Source organism: Polyodon spathula, chromosome 29, assembly GCF_017654505.1.
Source record: "Polyodon spathula isolate WHYD16114869_AA chromosome 29, ASM1765450v1, whole genome shotgun sequence".
In the NCBI taxonomy this organism is placed as follows: domain Eukaryota; kingdom Metazoa; phylum Chordata; class Actinopteri; order Acipenseriformes; family Polyodontidae; genus Polyodon; species Polyodon spathula.
In genome coordinates this window covers 6978729-7006666 of record NC_054562.1, presented here as the reverse complement: position 1 = coordinate 7006666, position 27938 = coordinate 6978729, and the positions used below count along the sequence as shown (strand labels likewise).

At 41.1% G+C, this 27938-nt stretch overlaps 1 protein-coding gene across 2 annotated transcripts; it reads right to left on the bottom strand.

Annotated features, from left to right (window-relative positions):
- On the bottom strand, positions 1 to 27553 carry LOC121302351 (disintegrin and metalloproteinase domain-containing protein 9-like). Of its 2 annotated transcripts, XM_041232267.1 has the most exons (23): positions 27147 to 27553; positions 22888 to 22991; positions 18365 to 18423; positions 17232 to 17310; positions 13007 to 13083; positions 11655 to 11853; positions 11367 to 11432; positions 10726 to 10797; positions 9618 to 9787; positions 9381 to 9462; positions 9150 to 9283; positions 8894 to 9065; positions 7959 to 8051; positions 6757 to 6952; positions 6198 to 6303; positions 5663 to 5846; positions 5275 to 5355; positions 4846 to 4951; positions 3710 to 3851; positions 2944 to 3025; positions 2419 to 2448; positions 916 to 986; positions 1 to 660 (listed from the first exon to the last, which is right to left on the bottom strand). In XM_041232267.1, exons 1-23 carry the CDS (start codon positions 27229 to 27231, stop codon positions 597 to 599), a joined length of 2454 nt encoding a protein of 817 aa, XP_041088201.1. In that variant the 5' UTR covers positions 27232 to 27553; the 3' UTR covers positions 1 to 596. The 2 variants fall into 2 exon arrangements, with proteins under 2 accessions (XP_041088201.1, XP_041088202.1); XM_041232268.1 differs by lacking the exon at positions 2419 to 2448.
- Positions 27554 to 27938: the final 385 nt, after the last annotated feature.

Genomic DNA, 27938 nt, shown 5'->3' with positions numbered 1-27938 from the left:
TTCTGCCTTATTGCACTTCAGTGGCATGTCGCAATACCCTGATCATCCCATGTATTGCAAGATCTAAATTAGCTCTACTGCAAGGTGAGACACCCCTGACCCAGCAGATCCCTCCAGTACTGCAGGGAAATTGGGGAGAACAAACTTGGGAAAGAAAGAGTGGTTCTGAGTTCAGAGCTGGACTGAAGCAAAGTCCATCCTGTTGAAAAGCAAACTGCATTTCTCCAAAAAGTTTCAGAAGTAAAATCAACAGGTTTACACTACGTGTGTCCTGACACAGCATTAAATAAAACATCATCATAATAATAATAATAATAATAAAAACTTGCATCTCTATCGTATTTAAATTTGCCCATGTGCTACCTGTACATTCCTAGGACTCCGAGCATGATTTAAAAAAAAAAAAAAAAACAACACACAACACAGAGAAATCCTTTGGCTGGAGGTATTGCATTCCCCGTTCCTCGAGATCTTCTGAGAAGAGTGCTGCAGCAGTGTGGGTGGTAGTTATAAAACAGCAGTTCGTTTGGATACTTCGTTTGGTCACTCTTTCAGGTATGAACACATAGTCAAGTTGGTGGCACCAAACCTGCAGGCTAGACCGGTGGTGGAGGGGCAGGTCTCTGAGGCACTGGCTGCTTGACAGGAGGAGGAGGAGGTCTGGAAAAAAGAAAAAACCACAACACTGAGTGGGTCTCTTCCCCCAAATGATTGTGTGGACCAATACCCCCCCCAATGTCATGCTCCATGTGGAATCTCCAGGGCCCCTGGAGGGTATTTCAAAAGCGGATGATGAGTAAACGTATTTTTTAAAAAGTGATTAACTTGTGCTTTACACAGCGCAGCTCTTACTGCAAGACAACATGTGTGTGCGGCACTGCGTGCTCAATACACAGAGAATGGAGGCGCACAGACCTTAACGGGGTTGTGTGAGGATCCCTCACTGCATACGATGGCACAGCTGCCGTCCGAATTGTTTGCACAACCTGTGTGGGGGGGAAAAAAAAAAAAAAAACAGCACACATGATAAAAGGGAGTTGGGTCTTTACAAACGCACTGTACATGCATTGCCTTCACCGTAGAGCCCAAATCACAGCATTGCACCCAATATTATTAACAGAACAAATTTGAGTTACTGTGCCCATCAGTCAATTAAACCAAGCATTTTGGTTTGTTTAGAATCTGTCAAAACAATAAAGTGTGAAATCTGTGATACTAAATCAAAGTTATTCAATGTCAAATTATTAACTATATCCCTACATGAGGAACTGTCATACTGGTGTAATACAGTGCTTCCTCTGGCTCGAAGTTACAGTAAAATTGTACACATTTTAAAGTGACTCGTTAACTTTTATCTCACCAGGACAGTCAAAATGAAACCAGGCTTCTAGCCCTGCCTACAGTCTCTTCCAGTAAGCAGAGGAGGCCTCTGGCCGAGCAGACCGTATGTTTTAACTTACTCCAAGACAAGGCGTTTTTGGATCATTCCCCTCCATTTACAATTCAGTCTAATTAAAGTCGACAAGTACAATAGCAAGCCAAGTCATCCTCCAGCTCTAGCCATTATTACAATACAATCAGCAGACAGTTTTGCCATTGGATGGTGCTTTGCAGTAAAGCAGTATTACAAAGCAGATATGCTTTACTTTAGCAGTTTGGTATGGCGATAGATACTGCACTTGATCCCAAAGACACTTTCATTGTTGTACACTAATGTTACTAGACAGACTATTGAGCATGCAAGGGAATTCTAGCTGCAGTATATAAGCCAGCGTTTCATAAACCACAAAGCTCGACAAGGAAACTGCATCAGACATCTACTACACAAGCCAGGGGCTGCTTCAGAAGTCATGCACGTTTTACTGGTGGAGAGAAACTGCGGCTTGACGTTAGTTATTGCAAATTGTGTTGCTGTAAAAACATTTTTTATTGGAATAAGTTTTCATGTGGGTGCCTCGTTATTACTTCAGAATAACGTTATGCGGATTCCACAAAAAGGAAATGGGACGTGCATTCTGCAACGTGGAAAAATCAAATGCTTATAACCCAGTCAATTTGAGGCTAATGGCTCAATTGCCTTTTTTTTTTTTTTTTTTCTTTTTTGTGAGATTCACATTTTAGCTTCATCAAAATAAAACTGATTTCCCCAAAATTAGAACCCCACCCCTTAAAATATATATTATATATATATATTTTTTTAAAAACATCCTTTTTAAGGAAGATAGGAACTGAAAAATGTGCATTTGAGCACTGTATCGCTTCGATACTGGATCAATGCCCACTCAGCTAATGTGTTCACAGTTTCTGAAGAGCTTTGTAGATTTCAGTTCTGATGCAATGAAGCGGTACGCTGCCGACACAGAGCAACTCCCAGCCAGTCCACATCCCCCCACATTGAATACAGTTCATTCTCATTACCTCTTCTGGTGGTAATAACTGAACCTGGTGCTTTATACAAAAAATAAAAGAAAGAGAAAATGGAGCCTTAGTGATCATGAAACGCAAGCCTGATTTATCGAAATATGGATAACTGACCCGTAGACAGAGTCAGGTAATATTAAAAATAAAACAGGAACAAATAAAGAGTAAGCAGCTCTGTGAAGGGCGTGGGAGCTAGCAATACTTGAATACACTGCTGAGGTTCACATGTCTCCAATCCTTAGTCACTGTTTTTCATACAAACCTTTTCTGAACTACTGTATTAGAACTGGACAAGGGTTTGTCTGCACTACAGAACAAACCCTGCAGTGCACACTGTAGACATGCCATTAGCTGGAGAATTCAATACTATGTAGTCTACACTGAATGTAGTATATACAAATTGCCCTGCTAAAATAAGGTTAGGAGTGAGGTTGTGTGATTCTCAGAACAATACTAAGGCATGGAGTTAATAATTGACTGACAGGTTAAAAGGAAGCTATGCGTGTTCCCACTACCACTTACCCCTCCTTTAACTATATTGTTGGAGGCACTTCGTGGGGTCTGTCCTCTGCCTGCTGCTGCTGGCTGAGCCCTGCCGTCAGACCTTACGAAAAAAATACATGAAAACCCAATCAATCTCACTGCTAAATGCGTACATCATTACCAAATGTCTGCGTCACGATCCAATAGACAGGCATGGTCTACGTCAGAGCAGTCCGTGGTTGTGATAGAGAAGGTAGCAGGTAAATATGGTTTTATCCACAATCCCCACCTTCTGTTGTTGAAGAATACTCTGAGCAATCCCAACGTGACAAGATAGAAGTAAATGTGTAAATGTGACATACCTACGCAAGGAAAGACACACAGGCAACTCAAGTACAGGGCTGGACATCAGACTCCCATTGCATAGCATTTTTTTTTTCCATTCCTGCTTTTACTATGAGTTTAAGTGAGCTTGTTACCTATACACTGCGGCTAATGAAGCTTTATTAAAACCTGGAGCGGTGGAACTGCTATGCAATGGGCGTCCAATTTCCATCCATGCATTATAGCCCCTGATTTGATAGTATCAATAAAAACTGGACTAAAGAATTTCCAAACCAAGTTCCAGCACTTGTGGATAAATCAGTCACTGCGTAGTTCATTCCCAAACTTGTGTGTTGTGTAGAAAAGCACCACTGTGTTACTTCACCCCTCGACATGACTTCAATGTGACATTATTGAAATGAACATGATCATGTTTCTAACACACACACACACACACACACACACACAGCGCTCCACTCACTCGTAGGTCTGGGATCTCTTCTTCCTGCAGAATTGCCTCTTCAGCTCATTCCTCCTGAAGAAGGCGAACAAGCCGAGCAGCGAGAGAGGAAGGATGAGGAGGAAGAAGACGAGCAGCCCGTCCCGCAGCGAGTGCTCCTTGTCTGGAGGGGAGAGAGAAGTGCCAGCCTTCATGCAGACAGTCCAGAAAAAAAACACCAGCTGTACCTACTTTATATACGTGAGCTTTATATACGGATTCACAGAGCACGCCACACCAAGGAAGGATTCTATATACAGCTATGGCCAAAGGTTTTACATCAAACTAGAACAGTGGTTCCCAAGCTGTGGCGCTACTAATATTACTAAGCAGCACAACAAATACGATATTTATGAAGTCTGCATTTTCCCCCTTTGTCAGTTTTCTTTTCTTTATAAATGTTTATATTACATCTCTCTGATGCTATACCAAGCATCACCTTCAAAGCCAGCATTAACTAAAACCGCTTTCTAACATGAAACAAATACTAACTAAATAACTTGCACATTATGAAGACACATTTGTGTTGACTTTTTTTTGAGCCAGCATTATTTAAAAAAAACAAACCTACATCTAGCCGTCACGTAAATGCACTGCTTTCTAACCTGTGCTCATTCTGCTGCTTGTGTTCACTGAACTGCAGGGAAATAAATCAATCAATCATTTTGTCCCAGCCTTTTTGCTCCGCATAAAAGCAGCGCACTGCATTAAATATTCTTAAGTAAAAGTTTAAATATTTAAAATGGTAAATGAAAATAAGAATCCCGAATGGAAATCCTAAATATCCTGTTAGTCGCATGATGCATTGTGCACCACTGTAATGCTATATTCTAAAATCCATGCAAAACTTGAAATAAAAACTAACTGAAGTCTAACTTTTCACTGAAAATGTGTCTCACTCTATAAACAAAAGGTTAACCGTTTAAAACTGTTAAACAAATTGAGTTTAACCTTCTTTATTTTTTATATGTGGAATTCTACATAGAGAAGAGATGCACTCAGTAACATAAAAGTTGTGTTCTGGCTGTAACGCACAATATTGAGAGAGTACTTGGTATACATTCTGAGTATAGTACAGTTCAGAATGATTTGAAGTTCTTCACTGTGTTGTTACTTACCATTGTAAGCGGGCCCACTGTCAACACTACCGCCATACCCCTTGCTTTCACAAAATGGGGGAGCCCAGCCTGCCTCACAATGGCAATTCTTATTGCTGTTACAGACCTAACAGGGAACAACAAGGGGGATTTAGGACATGGGTTATTCCAAACACACCGTTTACACACGTATAGCCGACCATCTTGACCGACTGCCTTGGTCATTTGTGTGGCCCATTACTTGATATTCAGCATACCTTTTGGATTTATTTTTTGCAAGATAAAATCCCAGTTGAACAGAACTAGTACTGTTTATAACAGGGATTAAATTGACTTAGTCAGGAATTTGTACATTACTCCTGCAATGCATTTAATACAATGTAACAAAAGCAGTGTTTAACAACCAGCTTCAATGTTAGTGTATTAGTTCTCGTGAACCAAGTTCTTTACCCCGTGCGCATGGCACTTCTTCTCCATGTCGCAGTCGTATTTAAGAATGGACGCGTCCACGCATTGGTAATTCAAGCAAACCTTCGGGGGGGGGAAAAAAAAAAAAAGTGTTTCAGAATTTGATTTCCATTATTAAATACTGTACAAGTATTTCCCTGTACAATTATACACTGAATTTTTAAAATAAATGAATGCAACAGTAAAGGATTCGTATATGGCCAGGACATCAGATTGGCAAGTGAAATGAACAGAAAGGCAATGCAGCCCCTTTTATTGAAACACAGCAGCTTGTATCAGGAGCATCCCCTTCTCTACACACAGCACGCTCTCTCTCCAAGGCAATAAGAACTGTGTTCTGCTCCGGGGCTGTCTGGGGACTGCACTGTACCTTGCCTTCTTCACACCTGGTTCCTTCGTTCACCATGCCAGGGTCCGGCACATCGGAGCCCAGCAGGAAATCCACTCCCCAGCACTTGGTGTTGCCAATGGGGGTCTGGATGATAGAAGGCTGGATGCCAAACACTGGGAGGGTTTCCACATTCTCACACTGCAGCTTGCCACACATCGCGTTTCTGGAAACAGACAAGGAGCAAAACAATAACGTATGGAAGTAAGAGCCGAAGGCCACCAAGTGTAAAACCTGCCCCGGTTTAAACTCTCTCAACAATGCAGACCTGTGTGCAGACCTAGGGAAGTCAAAACTGCTTTAGTAGTATACCAAATCATAACAGCGGATATCAGGTCTTGTCTCTGAGATATCACGCTAGTTCATGCACAGCTTCACAGAATTCAGGATTGGACAATTTTTTAAAAAGGTGCAGTTTTAACATTTGGCCACTAGGTGGTGATGCAGCTACAAATATCACAGCCTGTATCGCTCCCCAATGTACAACTGTTTGGATTGTGGACTTAGTCAGACTCACCTGCTTTCACACCTCTTATAGCCATTACCCTGGAAACCACAGTTTCCAAATCTGTCTCCCTTCAGATTGACATCTTTGAAGCAGACTTGAGGAGCAGCCTTGGCTTCTGTGGGGTTAAATAACATAACATAAAAAAAAAAAAAAAAAAAACACAACTTATAAACCAACAGCAACAGATTGTGCTTTAAAATCTGTCACTTGTTAATAATGAGTGCAATGTCTCTGTTAATCATTTTGGATTATCCTGTTATCCTACGGTGCAATTCTGATACACAAACATCACAAAGGCTCCCATTAGCAGCAATGCACTGCTTGAATTTACTTGGAGACGTATTGTACACTTTGTAGACCTTGTACACTTGATGAACCCTGGAGCTCAATGTTCTTCAGAATTACATCATTTTTTGCAATTCCCTTTTATGATATTTGTAATCATCGAGTGCAATTATTCAAACTTTACATTTCTTTTTAAATGTTGTGTTGCAGGAGTTCAGAACTAACTGCCTGTCATCTTAAAGACATGGTAAAAACCACCAATGAAGTATTTCCATTTGCTTACTTGGTCCGAAGATAGCCTGGCACTGCCCGTCGTAGTGCTGGCACACCCCATTGTAACAGTAGGCTTTGCTGTTTTTGCAGGGGTGCCCATCCTGCACGAAGACGTCAGGCTGGCAAAGCTGGGACGTCCCGCTGCAATACTCCGGGAGATCACACTCGTTGCTGCTTCCTCGACACACAGTCCCCCCGGGCATGAACTGGGACAGGCAGGGAAACGACATGAGAAACTGGCAGAGCTCCACTCACTGCCACTACAGAGGGCGTACACCTGCACCTTCCAACATGTGATTCAAGCAGCAAAATAAATGCATCTGTGGAAATGCATAACTGTGTCTTTACCTTTCGTTTATGTATCACATGCATTAAACTCTCACTATGTACCATATTAAATGTCTTCCCTAGTCTTTTTGATAGTTCTACTTCAATGTTTCACACTCTTCCCATCAAATTGATACTGCAGTTTCCACTGCTGTAATCAGCATGGATTTCATTGTGATAACACTGTTCATGTTTCATGGTTCAGACTACAGATCAGTTTGGGCTACTGGGTTTTGCAATAGTGAGTAAACTGTGATTACATAGTGGTTTTTATACATATTCTTCTACTAATGTTTGCATGTTTCTATGAAAGCTTGTGAACTTGTTAATGCGTATACACCTTCATAATGGTGAGGAGACAAAACATGAACAATTTAAGATAACACCCACCCTTAACAGATACCTGATCACTTATAAGTAGGCTTATGATTCTCTGAATGTCAATAAATAAGCCAGGCACTGGTTTTCTACCAACATCATACTGGGTCATGAGTAGAGCTCTGTGCTCATGAAGCCTCCATCGCTGCTTCATACCCTACAGCCCCGCTGGCATTCCCTGCAAGTACAGACAAGAGCCAAGCCCATGCCGGTCCCACCAGACACGATCCCAACCTGAAGGGGCTCCAAGCCAAACGAAACACACAGATATATTGTTGACCAACAATTCAGCGCAGCACGGAAATCCCCAGCAGTTGCGTTAAAACCAACAAAATCTACACTCTGTTAGAAATGCCAGTAACAACCAGCACTGGTCAGAACTGTTACTGGAGTGGTTTTCAATTGGGCATGCCGGTGCAAGTAGCGCATGTGCTCCGATTCTTCTTTCTTGTCCCAGTGACAGGGACAGGGCAGCCTGGCTTTTGGCTTGCATACTAGTTCTCTTACCCGACAATTTTTACAGCAGACTCCATAAGCACACTCAGCCCCTCGCTTCAGCTTGCATGTCTTTGCTTCACAGCAAGAATCCTTTTCACATTCCTACAGGAGAAGAAAACAGAAATCATCAAGGCAAATCTTTTGGTGGAGGGCTACAGTGCATGGTTCATAAGCTGACAGTGCTGTATTTCCTCAGCCCAGCTCCCTACAGATCAACTTCCACGTTAAAAAAAAAAACTACTGTAATTGCAAATGCTGCCACTAGGTGGCCCCTTAGACTGTTTTAACAGCTTCTATCTCCATAAATACTGCAGAAAGGCTTATATGTACTATTGGACACCTATAGGAAAGCAACTAAGAGCTTTCTAATAATGTCTTGGACTTTGACCTCTGGTTCAAGGTCAAATGGACAAGTGACTTTTGACAGCTTATAATTTCTTTAAAAAAAAAAAAAACTTGATTATGGCCTTTGAATTCACTTGTACTACACTTTTAAAGTGACCAGTTGAATAGGCAAACAGCGTCAATCCTCGTGTTTTACAAGGCAGATGAAGAAGCTTCCCCAGAAACTTCCATTCTAGTTGCAATTGCTGCCACTAGTTGGCCCCTTTGTAAAATGTTGCAGTGAAAAGCTCCCCAGAATATGCACTTTGAGATGCGCATCTCTTTTACAAGGTTCACCCTGGAGGCTGAAGCAAATTAAACATTCAACGATATTCCCACCACAGATATAGGGCCAATAAGAAGAAAAAAACAGCAACGTTATTGTAAGACTAGCAAGAAACAAGCTGGGTTTAGGTTGAAAAACAGAGAGGCAACTGGGCCTGTTATCTCCGATTGGACCAAAAGGTTGGGACAGGCTGTGCTGGTTGCCATGCCTACCTTCCTGTTATCTCCGACTGGACCAAATGGTTGTGACAGGTTGTGCTGGTTGCCATGCCTACCTTGGGTGACCCACAGTCACACTCCTCCCCCATGTCCACCAGCTTGTTCCCGCAGAAGGGGGGGCTGTAGGCCTCATCGGGGTGGGGCAGGTTCAGCAGGCAGCTCCCCCCGTTGTTCACAATCAGCTTCTCAAAGTCGTCAGAGCTGCAGGTACTGAAGTTCCTCGAGCCACTGGGACACACAAAAGAGCATTCAGAAGCTCAGAGTGAAACGCCCCACTGAGCTTCGCTCAGACCTGTGTTTGTTTGTACTCACGTGGCTCCGGAGTTCATGACACAGGCAGACACGCCACAGTGACAGTCTCTCCCGTCATCATGGTTCATTCCCAGGTTGTGCCCCAGCTCGTGGGCAACGATAGACGCAAACATCGGGACGTTGTTGTGTGGAAACTGCATGGGAAAGAAGCGCACGGAAGTAGTTAGCACACTTCTTAACTCGCCAGAAAAATTAAAAAACACTACGCAAGAAATCCGAGGGATGCCTTACCGCATTAATCCCTCCGCCGTGACTCCTTGAACACACAGTCCCGACAAACGCCATTCCCGCCGTGCCTCCGAAACTCTTCTTTCTAGAAGCGGAGGGGAGAGAGAATAAACCGCGGACAGCTTAGTGCTCCACACTCAGACTGTACCAAACCTCTGGCAACCCTTCCGCGGGATTCTGCGATACACTTTGGACCCTCTGCGTTCTTATGGATCTGAGCCACACAGGATTGTAACTCACAGGATTAACTGGGCGCTGTCGTGTCTCCTGCGCCCCGCAAGCTCCTTCTCCCTCCACTGAACGAAGCGCCCCAGCACCTCCCCCGCACTCCCATCGATGTTGATTTTATTCTGCTGATTCCAGATCTCCAGCCCCACCAGTACAATGCGTATGTTTAAGGCAATGTACATCTAAAAACAGGACAGGAGACACATGGATTTGAGAGTCTACTAAACCCCCACTTGCAGTCTGGCCAAGCCCTGAGATCTACCATTTAGAAATAGTGTTAAAAAAAAAAAAAAAAAAAAAAAGGGAAGGAAAACTGCTTCCAAATGCAGACTGGCTTTCAACAGCAAAGACAGCATTTTATGAGGCGTTCCTTGCATAACACATTTGAAAGAGGGTTTGTTTTAAGAAATACATAGGAGGATGCTATGGAGTACTGTAGCTACTGCACAAGGATGGTTGAATAACTGATGCACTGCCAATCCTGGGTTGCTTGCTCATGAGTGAAATAAATACAGCACTCCAGGGACAGAACTCCTATTCCATAGCAGTTTCACCCATTCCATGTTTTACTACACGCTTATTAGCCACGGTATATAGAGCTATAGCCAAAAGTTTTGCATCACCTAGAATGTTACGACTGAGACAATTAAATATGAACATCATTTAGACATTTTACTGTAAATCAAACTATAAAATGATACCGCAAAAAAGTCTACCAGAAGCCAAATTAGTAGTACAGTATTTCATGTTAGATTCTGAAATGTCACATTTTTCAATTTGTGTCATTTTCTTCCTTAAGTACATGGAAACTACAAAGCCGTGTGTAATTCAACATGTTACCGTAACATTATTCAGCAGGTTTCATTCGACTTCATGAAGCAAAATTAGTTAATTCTATAGGGCGCTACAAAACTTCTGGCCATAGCTGTAGTATAATGTAGCTTATTAAAAACTCACAACCAGGAATGGATCAAACTGCTAAGCAATCAGAGTCTTTTCCATGCCTGTGCTCTGTGAATGTATTCCGTTTATGCAAGTGTTAGCATTATTTTTGTACAGTCTTGGCTCTGTCATATTCGGAGCATGCTGGACTCTGGCAGCTCTGCAGTGCTGGACTCACACTGTCCATGTAGTTGGCAAGCTGAACCATTTCCTCGCGCACGGCAGTCTGGTTCCTGTTCGAAAAATCAAACTGGAGAAAAGAAAAGGGAAGACAGAAAAAAAGAAACACTGCAGTGAGCAAGCAGAACAGCGTCTCGATGCCGGATCGCAACACTATTAGCTGAGCCAGCATCTCACTGGGTTTGAGAAGATTGGTTTTTTCACTGATCCACTGCATCCTGCACATTGGCTATACCCATAGGTAACATTTCAAAGAGTAATGTGATGTCTGTCAAATGTGATCAGTGTGAAGTGTCAAATCAGTGTGAAGCTGAAACTCCCACACGTCTAGTAGTGGTATATAAATCAGACCACCTTATAGTACACACAAATAGTTTGCTAGGAAGAGATAAGCCTTGATGGGACGAACAGCCTTTATCTCGTTCCCAAAAACTCTACCAATGTTGTTTTCTCTCATACAAGGTCATTCACAAGTCAGCGCGCTCTATTTAGTGGGTGGAGTGTTTTGGGGTAAACTGTTTGTTATAAAATTCAGTGCCTGTTTTGTTCGCCAAACATTATAAAATATGGATCACCTTCTCATACCAAACGCCTGAATAAATAAATAAAATAAAAAAGAGAAGACTTGGAGACACTTACCCGCTCATTATCCACAACCAGAAATAGCTCCACGTACCGTGTCTGAGGCAACACATCTCTTTTTCTCTTAAGGAAAAAAATAAAATAATAAAATTACTTAATTACTTTCTCAAGCAACTTTAGCTTTAGTTTGTACAACAGTAATTATGACAAATGTAATATTCGCTATAATCAACTCATCAGATCTTAGTCAGGGTTATTCTACTGGGAGTGAAGGGCAAGCCTACCCTCTATCCAGGCGCTGTATATTTGGTCAGTGTAACCTTCATATTCCTAGAAGACTCTTACTCTCAGTAGCTGGGTCATGCTTGGCAGATCAAAGCGGGCTGTGTGCTGCGCGTCTTCTGTCTCTGGGTGTGTGTCCGCCACTCCACAAGCTGAAGGTTGGGACTTGATGTTTTCAAGGCGATAGATAAGGTGCTGAAAGGCAGAGGAAGACTCCAAGGGCTCTATTCCATAGCTGGCATTGGCGGTTTGCAGCATCCCCCTGCGCAAGGAAACATACAGAAAATGGAATTGCTGAATCACACACGCAAAATACAAAAAGCAAAACACCTAGGCATCCAGTTAGTCCAATTTACTGCACTGATTACAGCTGAACAAGGTCATACCAAGTGGACTAAAGGGACGGGGGGGTATCCGATCAAGTCCTAAACTCAAGAGAGCCCTTGAAACCAGCTTTAAAAACTGTTATTTGTCCAGGCCATCTTAACGCAAGGCAAGTGGAGAGGTCAAGAGGAAGAGCCAGACTTTGAAACGATGGAGCATTATTGAGAATTTGAAACACTATTAATGAATGCGCAAGAAGATGCTCTGGGAGTTTAGCATGGAAAAGCACAGGCTGTATGGTCTTCCTCCTGCTGTTTGGATAAGGAAATACTTCACACCCAGTACAGTTATTAGCAGGAAGTGAGACAGGCTATCATGTGTTTCCAGGTAACGTTGTGATATCTGGGCCCAGTGCCAGCGACAATTCAATACGCTATTTAATTCACTGCACTGACCGAGTCTCAAACGCTTGTCTAATTATATGAGTACCTTATAAATCTGACCTTATAGGGATTTAAATCATCTTGTGTGAAACAATCTCTCAGCCATTTGACTTTGGAAAGCCTGGTAATTTGTACCAAACGCACGTGCCAAGTTTCAGGTAGGTGGTTCTGACATAGCTTGGGCCTTGACATCAACGGTGCCGTGTAATTAAAACAAATAACTATATATTTTTTATTTTATATTGGTGGGGGGTGGGGGTGAATAGCAAAACGTATGTATTCATGAAAAAAAAAAAACACATGTAGAAAATTACAAAATACGGTAAAAATGAACACTTATTTATTTCTAAAATGGGAAACCCCTTGCTAATTTTTCAGAGTTTTAGCTAGGGAACCGTCTTAAGTAATCTTAAAAGTTTGCCACACAGGGATTGACCAGGCGTGCTCTCGAAAGTAGAGGGTATTATTGGCTGATGCGTTTGCACATTTCTGTAGAGTTTCTCATGTGTTCTAGTGCAAACGAACAAGGAATCCCAGGTGTGCGTCACCGTTCGGGATCTGTACACAAAGCTTCCCAGATAACCATAACACCTTCCTTTAAACCTCTGGTCCGCTTCCTCTCCCCTCTGACCTCAGTGCAGCTCTTACCTGAGTCCAGAGCAGGTGCTCAGGGCCACCATGGAGTTGGGAATATCCTCCACATAACCCTGGTAATGACAATGGTGCTGAAAGAAACAAAAGACAGCAGCTGGGAACCATTTCGTTTCATAGACCGTTTCCCATGGAGCGATTGCATCTCGTTCCTGCTGCAGTACGAAGCCTGCAAAACGGCCCTAGCCATTCAAAAAGAGGTAAGAAAACCACACGCACTTTATAAGGGATACAGCTATTAGCTGAAAAATTGGGAAGAACGAAACAAAAATACACGCATTTTACCCCACTCTACCCAAATATATATTTTTCATTATACAGTAGACCCTGATAAGGTCGCAGGAATGGATATAAGTCTAGATTCCTACTGAATAGCAGTGCCACCCACTTCAGGGTTTACTACAAGCTTCATTAGCCAGAGTGGAAAAGCAGCATCTTAAACTCACAATGAAACCAGGAGTGAATCCCACTGCTATGCAATGGGAGTCTATTGCCATCTCTGTGATCAGATATAAACATCCCATTAACATTGGCAATAATGTTTATATTTTGGTTATTAAAAATATAGTATAAAAATACACAAGCTGACAACACACACACAGAGTAGAGAGGGAGGTGAGAATTAAGAAACAGCCAAAGGCTCTATATCCAAAGAGAATCAGGACCCAAAAAAAAGTAATTGATAAACTGAAAACTCACCTTGCTATCTAAAGAAGGCAGAAGACGAAACAGTCAATTAATAAAAGTGAGTTTTTAATTTATTAATTACTTTCCTTCTTCATTATACACATATACCGGTACATATAGTTTATTTTAAGGTTGGCCTGGTAATTCGTTGAGTCAGGGGTTCTGTATATCCCAGACAGCATGTTGAACTGAAGGGCCACTGTGTCATAAGTCTTTAAGCAATGACAAGGTCCTAAGAAGGCGATCAGGAGGTATGGTGACTAACAGGGCAAAGGGCCTTGGGTTGTGGCCATTTCTCTGTGGTTTCTGACTGGAGGGATGATGAAATGCAAGCCCCCATGCTTCAGGATCCCTCACTCTGCACAGCATCAGTACGAGACATACCTTTATACAAGGTTCTTATCCCTGTCAAATGATATGATGAATTGCTCTTTTCTACTTTCACTGCGAGGTCTTGAAAGCCTGCGATTAACCACTGTTTAGTTAGTCCAATAAAGGGGATCACCGCAACTTCTCTTTGTCCATCATCTCTGGACTGATATGACTACCATTTCATCTATCAACGATCCAGAACTATTAAAAAAAAAAAAAAACTGATATAGTAATACAAGAAAGGTATATAATTCAATGACAAGCGTTTCAACATTTCAATTTATTTTTATTTTTTTTCTCAGTGCCAACAATCAATGGCACATTGAATCTGAAACATTTTTTTATAGCATTGCTTCTTAATCACAGGCGCACGTTTCAGAGGACAGCGTGTCTCTTAGTCTCCCCCGAGTCAGCGCGGGGGTGGCAGCGGTGAGCCGGGTTGAAAAAAATAATTGGGCTTTCCAAATTGGGAAGCAAACGAGAAAAAATAAAATTGCCAATTCCAAATTTAAAAAATGAATACGACAACAGATCAAAAACTTCATTCTCTTCTATGCGATAAAAATGGAAAGGTTATATACATAGAATGTTTAATCACAGGTCGTGTGTAATCCCAATTACAGAATCTAAAGCATGCATGTGATTGAGGCACTCAAGAGATTGAGGAGGTGCTGTGCTGTACACTGTAGGAGTTTTTCTAAAACCCTGCAACACAATGCCAGAAATATTTTTTGTAGGGGGAAAAGGAACACCAGACTCGTTGAGGCTTTCTGCTCTCCGTTTGCTTTCCTTTCAGTGAATTCCGGATATTCTTCCCACATTAGTTTTTTTTTTTTTAATTTTTTTAATTTTTTAATTTGGCTAGTTCTTGCAAAGTCTGTTTACTGTGTATGTGTAAGAGGAGCTTGGCAGCATGTTGTACAATGTAGCTGACATGCAGCATTGTGAAATTACACAGTGGGTCAGACACACGCCCAAGTCTTTAAATGTCTTTATCATAAAGAGGCAGTGTTTCCAGTCAAAGGAGGGGGAGAGAGAGAGAGACACAGAGAGACTAGCTTGCACTTGCAATGCCAAGATAAATGTTTGAACTAAAATTAGCACTTGAAAATAACCTGTCTTCAATAACTTTATTTATTTTATTATACCATTTCCCAAGCAGGATTAACTTGTCCCTACTTATCTAGGACTTTTACAAATAACAAGGGAAGTGCCAGCTTGAGACTTAAGGGTGGGTGGAGGTTTACTAAAATCACTTACCAGAACAGCGCTCTGATTTTAAAATACATTTTTGAATAAAAAAAGGCTGCTATCTTAGTATATAACCAAATGCAGGTGGCTTTACTGTAGCAAAAAACTTTGACTCAAATATATATATATATATATATATATATATATATATATATATATATATATATATATATTTTTTTTTTTTTTTTTTTTTAAACTGATCATGTGTATACAGTTTGCCCTGACATGTACACTTCAGATTAGCACATCAGCAATGCTAGAACACAGAGCTGTCCAACAACACCAGGGAGTTAGAGCCATTGAATAAAATGGAGAAAAAAAAAAAGAGAGTTGACCAGAGAGCCGACTACATTGTTGCAACCACTGAATACTGAGACACTGCATCAGCGGGCTTCCATTCATTAAACGTTGCATGTTTAAAACACACATTCTGCTGCATTTTGACTGTACTTGCTTCTCCCTAGAATACAGACTTTCCCTGCAGTCTTTTCAAAACGCATTAAATATATTAAATGAAGATACTTCAATAGCCCTATTGTCAGCTCAATGAGCCTTGTACAGTCTGAGTCAATAGCCATCTGTTGGAGCCGTGCCCTCTTGTCTCGGCACACAGAACCAGTGCAAGCTCATGATTGCCTTCACAATCGCCTATTGGAAATATTTCTACAATTTCATTAAATCACGCAGAGTGTGACGGACAGAAAGCTCCGGTGCCCCACAATCTTCTATTACGCTAAAATGCAACGGTCCGTTTACTTCTATCATTTCTGCATTCTGTGCACTCGATTATCAAAAAGCACAGCTCTGGTTGATTGTCCAGTTCGTTTGCATTCCCCTATATGGCAGTCTGGCAGACTCTCTCCTCCACGGCAATATCCTCTTTTTGTAAAACAACAGACTGCTAATGTTACAGAAAGAATGCAAGCAGGTGCATTTTGGAGTTCTTAAGTTAGCCTGCAGAGTTCAGAGTTATTTATAAGATGCATTTCAACACAAGGTTTTGTTCTTATTTTTTGGCGACGCAGTGTTAAATGCTTTGTAACTATGGACACAGGTCTGGGTCTGTTCGAAGGTGGGAAGCGATAAAAGTGTTGTGCCAAATCTTTCTGGGGGCTGCATATTGAAAAGTGTGTTTTATAAACAGCATGCCACTGTGACCTAAATTAAATCCCCCCCCCACAGAGTACAACACAAAATGCCTCCTCTGATCTGTAACATGACCTTCCTTTAAAAGAGAGCCAACCAAGGATTTAAAGTCCATGTTAGTAGCACTAGCAATGCTATCGCTGGTTCCTTTTTATTTTTTATATAGGTTATTTGTTTTTTTTATACTTCATTTCTAATATGCAAATACTTCAAACAACGCTATAGATGAAAAGCTGCTTTTCCTTCCCTGTATCTAATCATATCAGGGGCTGTAGTTCACCAATGAATGGTCTTGCTCAGCGGTCCTTAAACTTCTCGGACCGCGCCCCCCTTCCTCATGTTTGTACTGCTTGACGCACATCCCATCAACATGCCACTGGCTTCTCCGTGTGTCACAGCTGTTGTTTTTTTCTTTTGCACAAACCAGCCAATGATCAATCGTAATAAGAGCAAACTTAACTGCAAAAAAAAAATTTACTGATTGTGTCCAACGTTGCCAATAAACCGATAACGTACACCGCCAGATGGCAGCGTTCTTCAGTTTATCTAAAATGATTCCACACAGGCGAGTGGAAGAGGCAGCAAACCCTTTGAAACTTCAATGACAGCCCACTCAGCAGACAGGCATGCAAATGATTCACTTCCTTCCTATTTCTGTGCGCCCCACTCTTAGAATAGAGAGCACTGCAGAGGCAGCGGAATCAGCATGCGGAAAGTGAAAGAGTGTATTGAGTGGATATGAGCAGGGCACACCCTGAAACCCTACCTGCATCTCAGGCTGCTTGGAGATCAAGGTCCCCTCGTCGGAGTAGGTAAACACAGTGAAGTCCTTTGGGAGAAACTGCCTGCAAAACAAGAGCAAAGCACTTGGCAAAAGCAATTAACTTAATTAACTTAAGAGCAAAGCACTTGGCAAAAGCAAGTCCAACATCTTAAGTAGCTTCAAATGGCATTGTTTGTTTTTTTTATATTTCATATATTTTTTTTAATTCAGAGATACGTGTAACACAGGCTGAATCAGCAGAAGCATCTTAATAAGCATTAATAAGCCCAGGCACAATCAAGCGCAGGGCTCCTTTAGATCAAATCTCCTTTTGTATTGCTGTACACGAGAGTGCTGGCTCTCAAGTCTATAATGACACTTCAGCCAATGTAACTATGATTGCAAATGCATTTGTGGCAGGAAACCAGACCTGAAGAGAAGCTCCTGAAGTCATGTAAAAACTCCTCAATATTTGCAGAAAACACAGTATGCGAGTAACTGCAACTGTCCACACTACAATAAAGCTACAGGAGTCACAGGCATGAATTTATATGTACACCAGTCATGAGTTAGGCAAAGTGGCTCCATGTTAATCACCACATAAATATAAAAAAGAAAGGTTCATGCTAAAATCAATCTGGGGTGGCCAAGACAGAAATGCTGACTAAAAAGGCTGCTCCATTTCCCCACCCAACACATTAACTTCCTGTCAACCCTGCATATACTGGCTTCTCAAAGAAAAAACAACACAGCGTCTATTAAATTATGCATATGCTGGCAACACAGGCATTATTTATCTAAAGGGCAGATCTTAACTCTTTCAGTGCCAAGGAGGTGGTTTGTTCAACCTGCACCATGCAGGGTTAAGCCACAGAAGCATTTTAATAATAATCAGAATAACCTTTCATGCAAGATCCAAAGGCACTAAAACAATAAATAATAAAACAACATCATGAAAAATAAATTGAAATGGGCACAAAATGATATGAACAAACTTCTAAAACTTGATAAAGCAATGCTTGATTAGATTCAGAACTGGATATCAGAGTCATGCTCACGTTCTCATGTTTCTACCGCAGTGTTGAACATTGGTTGCATTTTGCATGGAGTAATACAAATAAATCACTGGTACTTACTCGTTCTTTTCCAGGTGGACAACGTGATCCCTCCCTTCTGCTTGTATGACGTACGACACCTGCAAAGCAGAATCAAAAGCATCACCACCAAGTTTGACCACCTGAAGTTCAAGTCAAAACCGGCTGACGTGTTCCAACACCTTCTCTCAAGTGTCTTGAATTGTAACAGTTGTGAGACGCGGGGAGGCTGCATTGCAGCTGATCTGCAGTATTTGACAGGCTTGTGGAGTGAAAGGTTTCGCGAACAAGCTTTTAAAATCCATCTCCGCCTTATTTTTACTAACTTTATTAACATGTTCGCTGGCTGCTTCGTACCGTTTAGTTTAACTTTGAAACCCTATTGAGAAGTGCAGCCCAGTATGAGCACTCCTCCAAAAGAATTTCATTTTGAAAGTCACCTGCTCCAGTGTTTGAATGAAGCAGGGTGGCAGAGCACGGGGATCAAACTAAAACTGGACAAAACAGGGAGTAAGTGCGGACCGACAAGCGGGGAGGTAGATAAAAAAAAAAACCTGATGAAATGACACCTTCAGCGTTGCCAAATTAGCAGGCTTTCTCACTTTCCTCTCGTGCCAATACCTGGAGTGAGTTCAGGCACACACCAACAGGAAAAGGCATTAATCCCCGTAGAGGGGTGTGGGGGTTCGGGGAGCGGATGCCAAGTTACCATCTGCCACCGTCACGGTATGCTGGCAGAACGAAGCCCAGGAATGTGAAGACCTTCACATCTCCAGATCAGGATTCACGGGGGCTGCAATCGGAGTCTTTGAATGACTTTTCTAACATCTCCTCCATGACTTTAAAATGCAAGCTTGACACAGACAGAAAGATACTTTGTATACTGTCTCGCCAGATTTTAATAGTTAGCCAAAAGAATAAGCAGGTTTCATCCGATCAATTCAATTGTCTGCAAAGACTGTTAACCTTTCAGGTCCTGTGTGATTATTACTCGAGTATGAGGCACCTCTGTGTGTGCACGCACTGGTTTGATCAGTCTGTGTTAAGGTGACAGAGTTCAGCTGCTCTTCAGTCCTTGTTGTCTTCCAGAGACATAGAACACAGGTTAGATTATCTAAACCACCTTTATAGTAAAGGGTCCAAGCACAGTCTGGAACTTAACTATTTTGGACTTGATTTCTCTTTACACACAATACTGTTCTAAGATGTTTGCAATATTTAAGCTTGTCTGGAGAATCCTAAATACCAGGATTAAACAAACTTCCTAATTCCATTCAATTGTGTGACAATGTGACTTGTCACTTCTGCCAGCCCCACCTACTGTCTCTGCTGAGTGGGACTGGCGGAGCTGAAAGGTCACACTGTCACGTGATTAGAACAGAGTAAGGAAGGCTGTTCGGTCCAAGCATTTAGGATTCTGCAGACAAGCTCAAATGCATGCACAGGAAATGGCAGATTGAGACTCAAGAACCACTCTGAATCAATGCAAAACACCACTAAATACTGGAAAAAAAAAAAAAAAAATTAAAAAACAATTAAAAGCCGCACACCCTAGCTAAACCAAAAGGTAAAAGTGCAATGTAATCATGTGTTCCCATTTTACTTTGCCAGCGTGAAAGTTATTTCCATTATCACTTCTTGGTTTTCTAGAGTCGCCACACTGCTGCAGCAGCTGTGCTTGACGGATGGCTTCTTTAAAAAGCAGCCCACAGCAAACTGCAAACTACTTTTAAATGCCCCCTATTCTGTGGTGAAAACAAGCACTTGACATAGCGAGGAGAGCAGGCAGTGCCGCTGGTGTAACAGGACGGGTCTCTTAATGTGACAAAAGGATAACCCGAAATGCCGATGTAGCTTTTTAACATCACACAGCCAGTTACTCCCATCAGTAATCTCCACTGTTTCCCACACCGTGCGATTTGCAAATAGATTAGATTTTAATGCTTTAAGAGTGATCTGGTACACAAGCAAATGCATTTATGGACCCACGCCAAGGGTGCAAAAGGACATATTTGGTTTCAGTATCATAAAAAGAAAAATTGACAAACCAACACCTAAGCACACAGAATCAAGCAAGGACTGCAATTTATTTTAATTGAACTACAAATTAGATATATGTTTGTTACGTAATTTAGACTCATACAAACTGACTCACGTCAGTAAAATGTGTGTTGGCACTTCCTGTTGCTAGAGAATAAAACAGGAAATGGCTAGGATAGTTTAAAGCACTATTGACAAAGAAAGGTTAAACACGTTCTATTGAGAGACTTGCAGCCTTTAAGGACACACTGGGAGGTTTTGGAACCTCAACCTAAAAGACGTCACAATTTCTGGCAGCGAAAGACATTTCATTTGCTAGTCTCTGTCCTCTGGTATGCGGTCAGCTGTTTATGGACCCAATTCTGAATCAGGTGCACAGGGAAGGGCACGTTCTCAGAGAGAGTAAATCAAGGATATAAAACTAGGAGGCAACAAGAAAGCTGTTGGCTGTTCCAACAAGGAGGCAGTGTGGTCCAGTGGTTAAAGTCCAGGGCTTGTAACCAGATCACCGGTTTATATCCCACCTCTCCCACTGACTCACTGTGTGATCCTGAGCAAGTCACTTAACCTCCTTGTGCTCCATCCTGTGGACGAGATGTTAAATCAATGTCCTATTGCAAGTGACCCTGCATATAATGCACAGTTCACAGCCTACCTCTAAAGCGCTTTGTGATGGTGGTCCACTATGAAAGGCGCTATATAAAAATAATTACATTATTATTATTCCCAGTAGCGTCCTGCTAGTTTGACATCTAATAGTGTTCCTTTCTGAAACTGTTCCTTTGCACTTGCTTCAGAAAAGGCCATTGTGCACAAACAATATTGTGAGACTATTCTAAATAAACACACAACTGCAAACAAACTAACTCTGCCCTATGTGGATTAACGAATGTTTCAGGTTGAACCTAACAGCACAGTACTGCTGCAAGCCCAGTACTAACAGGGGCAAGCCTGGCAACCACCCGTGGAGAATGTTAACCAACTGGTCTGTAAACAAGATACAAGATGTACTCGTTCAGGTAGAGCACCAAGGCAAGCCTATGAACTGTAAAGGGCATGTTTAGACTAATGGCAAGCCCACCATTTTTTAGGGGGTGGTCTATTCTAATACACAGAAGCTCTTGCCAGTAGAACGACACTGATGTCTCATGCAATGCAAAACTTGACATTGTCATGGAACATGCTGTAGTAAACAGACACAAGTCACTTTATACTAAAACGGGACTTTGAATCACGTCAGCATTTTACCTTACACCAAAATAAACACATTTATTGTGTACTTAAATAAAAAAGAAAACAGTTGGATATTCCAATCTAGCACAGGCCTAGACATTTTAAAGCTCATCTTTGTTGCCCTGAAACTTCATTTCATTTTTTATAGACTTGGCTGTGATGAGCACTGCATTTTGTCAGTCTGCCAGGCCATGCTGGACACTAGATTTACTGCACAATGGGATGTCTCCAGGATAATTCACATGCGCTCGTAGGAAGGAGGACATGTCATTGATAAGAGAACAGTCCAAAGTATATCTGTCCTGCAGCTTGTAGCAAAACCTAAAAAAAGCTGTTTGCATCCTACTGGAAATGCACACGATTGTAACCTCGGCAAAATGCTTTGCACTGAAGCACAGGCTGTATGCAAAATTTTTAATGCTTATCCCTTAATCCCTGTTCTTTTGAGCACGTAGTTCAGTATTAACTTTATAGGATGACTATTTTAGCATAACTAGTGGAACAGTTTAATGGAGGGTTTCAAGGACCCTAGCACTATTCTCCGTTTGCCTGAATTAAGGCAGAATTAGCTATTCCAAGATTAGCGGAAATTAGGGTGTTTGAAACTGTTGGCTAAATGTTAGGTAAGGTAGTCCAAGAAGGGCAAAATATTGGTAAGTTAGATAGTACTGGGCTGCTGTTTTGAATGGGGTTCTCTTTCCTATCCTACTACAGCACTCAGATTTTTATTTATTTATTTATTTATTTTTTATTTAACAATTATTTTTATTCATTTTACAATTTTCTCCCATTTTGGAATGTCCAATTATTATACAACCTGGCTCACCCCCCCCAACTAACTCAGGAGCGATGAAGACGAGCACCCGCGTCCTCCGAAACAAGTGCATTCAGCCATCCTCTTCCCCTACACTCTGCAAGACCGGCGAGCAGCAATATCGAGAACGTTGGAGGGCTGTGCAGTTCTGGATTGTGTAAAGGACTCCCCAGCCGACCTAACCCGTGCCCTGCCGGGGCAGCGCTTGGCCAATCAAGCGCCACCCCCTGGGAACTCCCGTCCACGGTCAGCAGTGGCACAGCTTGGAATCAAACCGGATATCTGAAAGCTACAGGGTGCATCCTGCACTCCGGGCAGAGTGCCTTTACTGGGTGTGCCACTCGGGAGCCCCAGCACTCTCATATTTTGAGTGGTTCTCTTTCCTACACTACTAGAGCTCTTTGCTGTTTTGAGTGGAGTTCTCTTGCACCTGTATGCAGGTGTGCAGTGATGTAGGAGTTGTAATGTAATATCGTACCTTTTTGGAGACAGCATTGTCAAGGTCCCGTTTTGATTTTCCTATTAACTTTGGAACAGTTACTTCATACGAAGAGAGCTGCGAGGTTTGGTAAAAAGCCGAACCTGTTAATGAAAAGAAAAACAACAGTCAGTGTACAGACAAAACGTATGCTTCTGTATCCACGACTGCACAGATTTTACATGGATGTCTCAAAAGTGATGACTCTATTCTGCTGTAGATCTCCAATCCAAACTTTCCCCAGTTGAGTGCGAGGCAGTAATCACTGAGGAATGGACAAGCAGGTCACATTATTGACAGTGTTATGGCAGGTGTTTTACATTTTGTCCATGTACAGACTCATCCAAAACCATAAAAAAAAAAACACAACGGTAATCTATCTAGTGTTACAAAAAGACACTTCTGTTACAAGTGTTTCAACTCAATGTTGAACTGAAGACATTGAGAAAGACTTCTTATACTACTGCATATTGCATACATACATACATATCCATAAGTCAGGCATAAAAGACACTATCATATATTCTGCTGATTAGGATGTTCTCTGTTAAATCTAGCAGCCACACCCCATTGACTGTCTGCACAACACAGCAAAATGATCTGAATTACAATCTGATTACTACAGTAAAATGGATTGGTCAATTGCTTTGTTTCCAACACATTAGGTCAGAGCTGCATCTGTGTCACACAGCTTGTTGAAAAGTTCAATAATCTAATCAATATCACGGATTTGAAAACCACGACCGGCGCTGGATCCGTTAACTCAATTACTCGTTAACTGTGAAACAACGAAGGTCATACTTGAACCTTGTGCTTCTATAGTATACCAAGCATCTAAAGAAACTCCTCACACATTTATTTTCGAAAAAATAGGGTATATAAATGATGGACACTGACAAAACGTTTTTGGTTTCTTTTTAATCACTAGTTCATTCATCCCTGACCACGACACGCTTGAATGACTGTGACTGAAGCACTTAATCACCTAATTAGTGAGACAGCTGATTGGACGCTGGATATGGAGTGATTTCAGCTGTTGAATTACAAGCTTGAATAAAAACGATAAAGAAAAATCACAGAAAAAACACAAATCAATATGCCACGTCTGAAGACAGCAGCGCTTTCGTGCAATCAGCATGCTGATGGCTGGACTATGGTAGTGTACTGTGGCTCGCCATCTTGGGTACTCATAGCCAGCAATTTCAAATCTGGCGAGACCGTATAACTAGACACACTGTCAATGACAGGCCACCAACTGGGAGAGCAAGAGTCACAACACCTGCCCAAGATCGACAGATCATTTTGCAGTATCTTTGTGATGTCAATTAGTTAATCAGTACAATAAAAAGTCACTGCACCTGCTCTAAAACAGTTTGTCATTTTCCGATCACATCTAGTGAGTTTTATCCAAACATAAGTGATGTTTCTTTTGATGCTCAAACAGAAGTGATACATTTCTTTTGGTGCTCAAAAAGGAGCGATACGTTTCTTTTGATGCTCAGTACATATGACAACAGTATGCATAATACTAAAAGTATGTAGGCTACAGCCACAAGTTTGCATCACCTACAATTTTACAATCGAGACACACAAATAAAAACTATAAGAACATAATTTAGATCTTTTACTTAACATCATGTAACCAAATAAACTACAAAATGATATAACAAAAGTCTACCGGAAGCCATAACAGCAGTAGGGTATTTAACGTTAGATTTCAAAATGTCACTTTTTTTTTTTTTTTTAATTTGTCAGTTTTTCGTTAGGTGGCCTATATGGAAAACTACAAAGCGGTGGGATGCTAAACTTTTGGCCACAGCTGTAAAGATAGAATTCTCCCGGAAGACGGGGCCACAGATGTGCACACTGAACTTAATTTGTGTGAATGGGATTTTCACCCATGCGTGCCATTGACTGGTGTTCTATTCAGCACGCTACCATGGAAATGCGATGAGCAGAATACATATTCCACATGCTGTGCAGCTGATACTGCAGTTTGACAAATACTAAGTTTTTTTGTTTTTTTTTAGTGGCAGTGGTTACAGATTCACTGTTTCTCTACATAACAGGAAGTTTTTGCTTTGAGCGGTTTATCACTAGGCAGTAAAGTCCACAATAGTCCACAATGGCACTTCCTCTCACAGAAACCTCCAGCGATGTATTACTGCTAGTTCTTTACAAGCGAACCGAGTGACAACAGGGTGCAGTCCCACAATGTTTGTTTTTTTTTTGTTTCTGCTCTTTGGTGTTCAATTACTTTGGTGTGCAGTCTACTTGTTGACAGACTGGTTTGTTTTACAACTTCAGTCCATTTCTTTCTTTACCTGTGCAGCTGAACTGGTCTTACACTGTAAAACAAATACAAAAAGCCCTCATATACTTTTAAAGGCATAATAAAATGATGAGTTTGTTACTGACAAGGTTAACACTAGTTTACAGCAAAAGGGGATTAGGACATAAGCTTCTGGAAAAAAAAAGACTGACCATTCTGATTTTAAAACAATAAAACACTGTTTTTGTCCAGCATTGTTCCAGAAGAGGGGCACTCTGTTCTCCAGCTGTGTTAACAATATTATCATCATGTCATTGTGCAAAGGCTAATTTTTACTAAAAATCTGTAAAGTTCACTGAGTGCACTGCAGCGCCATATAAAAATGTTTGTACAACAGAGAACTGAACGTATTAAAAATCTGAAATATCTCTAGGAGTCGAGGAGCGCATTACAGTCATTAATCAAGCTTGCAGTAAAACCTGGAACGGTCTTATTTCCATCCCTGCAGAATGCATCAGCTATACATAGTACACGTACAGATGTAAGGATGACATACAGGTTCCTCAAAGTGCCCAGGATTCTCATAGTTTCGATAACTTGATAATGCTGTAAATGAAACCCCCAAAGGTTGGCAGTTTGAGGTACAGAAACGTCGCAACCAAGCACTTACTAGTCTTTACACTTCCTAAAAAATAAATTACCTTCCTGTGGTTCTCCAACAGCTGCGATAACGATTGTAGGGCTTTTCAGGCCTACGACTGAAAACAATCAGAATAATGCTTATTTTAAGAAGAAGAAAACAAGTGGCTAATTCTGCATTTTTTAATGTTCCAGGTCGATATGAGTTAAAACTAACTTTAGCCAAAATGTGTTTTTAATTAAGTGTGTATTACAGATGGCCACGGCCTCTGCGTCTATGCTCGTTTTTGCAGTACAAGTGCCAAGAGAATCAACAAACACGACTCTGAAGAAAAAAAAACTAGGAAGTATCACGCGTAGGGCTAATTTGAAGTTGATAAATTATATAAATTGTATACCGTTTACAGATTAAATGTGTAAAACGAAGATCGGTCGTTAACAAAATGTATTAAGCATCAAGTATTATTATTATTATTATTATTTCACATTGCCCCAAGATGTTAATTTTATTCTGTATCTCAGCTTTGAAAGAATTTTGACGTCTTTTCCCGTTCTGAACAGGAGATCTGTACTGATTCGAGCCGAGCTTGCAGATTAAAGGCAGGGTAAGCATTGGAACAGCCTGTTCATAGAAACGGGGTTTGAGACACAGCTGAAACCTTGCGATCAACAGCAATACTGACACAGCACACGATACTATTTTGCATAAATATTAGTTAACTACAATCCCTCATTATTAGAATAACATTGACATTAACATTAAGACATGTGTACCCTCATCACGTGAATTTTGTTAGGTCAGTTCTAGCCAAGTTCTAAACTACGGTAAATAGGGTGAGTTACGCCTGCTTCTTCGCAGTATTTTAAAATAAGCATTTTCCAAATAAGCCCGGATTTCTTTAGAACATAATAGGAAAGCGTGACTCAGAGAAAGCGGTTTATTAAAAAAAAAAAAATGTGCTGCGCTATACTTCTGCTTGTTCGTGGTCCAAATGTGACACCTTTTCAAATAGAAAGCATAATAAACTGTATCATACTACGCTAGGGATATGGTTCAACGCAATGGGCTGGGAGCAGAACAGTCCGGTCCAATTGTTCGAAAAGACTGTAATCGTGACTATCCATTATTTACAGCTGTAAATACAGCCAGCCAGCATGTTTTGTACTAATTCAAACGAAGCTATCTTATGCATATCTATTGAAATCGAAGCAGCTATTAGTACAAAAACACGCTGGTTTGACAATGTGCAGGCTACAACTGCAAATGATAAAACAGTGCTATTAAACACAGTCATTGGAAAAGACTTGTTAGTCAATCAAAGCATGCCCGTTCAAACACCTTACTTACTTTCACTTGCAATCGCGCTAGAGAGCAAAACACAAAAGGCAAATAACTTCACAGCACCTCGTTGCGTTAACACTGTTGTACCCATGTTCGTGAAAATTTAAAATAAACGCCGCTGCTCAGTGCTAACAACGCCGATTCCTTCCCAGTAATTATCTTTCCCAGATCCAGGCGTTGGCGTTGTCTATTCCACATATTACAACGCTTATCCAGATCTTATCGAACCGTTTTCTTCATCGTTATGGGTTGTTTTTTTGTAAAGTTTCTAAATCTTCTTGCGTATTGTTTGAAAAGCAAACGCTGTGCGGTTATAATTGTTGTTTGTTTGTTTTAAAAAGCCGACTCCTCCGTGTTTTGTGAGAGCAGCTCCAGGCTGGCTAGCGCCTCCCCGTTGAAATCAGGAGTCTGTATAATTTCCAAAACTGGGCATGCGTGCTGTCACCGTCAGCTTTTTCAAAAATGTATTTTAAAAAAAAAAAAAAAAAAAAAAATAAATAAAATCAAATGAAATAAATAAAATCAGATCCAGGAGAGCCTGACATGTCACAGTTTGTCAGATCTGACTTTACCATCCCCAAACAGGACCTCGGCCAATAATAATAATAATAATAATAATAATAATAATAATAATAATAATAATAATAATAATGTGCCTATGAAATTCATCAGTTACGTGAATGACCTCCATTTACACAGTGTTTACAAAATGCCACATTTTGCTTTTTTGACCACTTTGTGTTGGTAAACAGCCAAGCCACGAGTACAGTGCTAGAAAACAAGGCGTCATGCAGATTG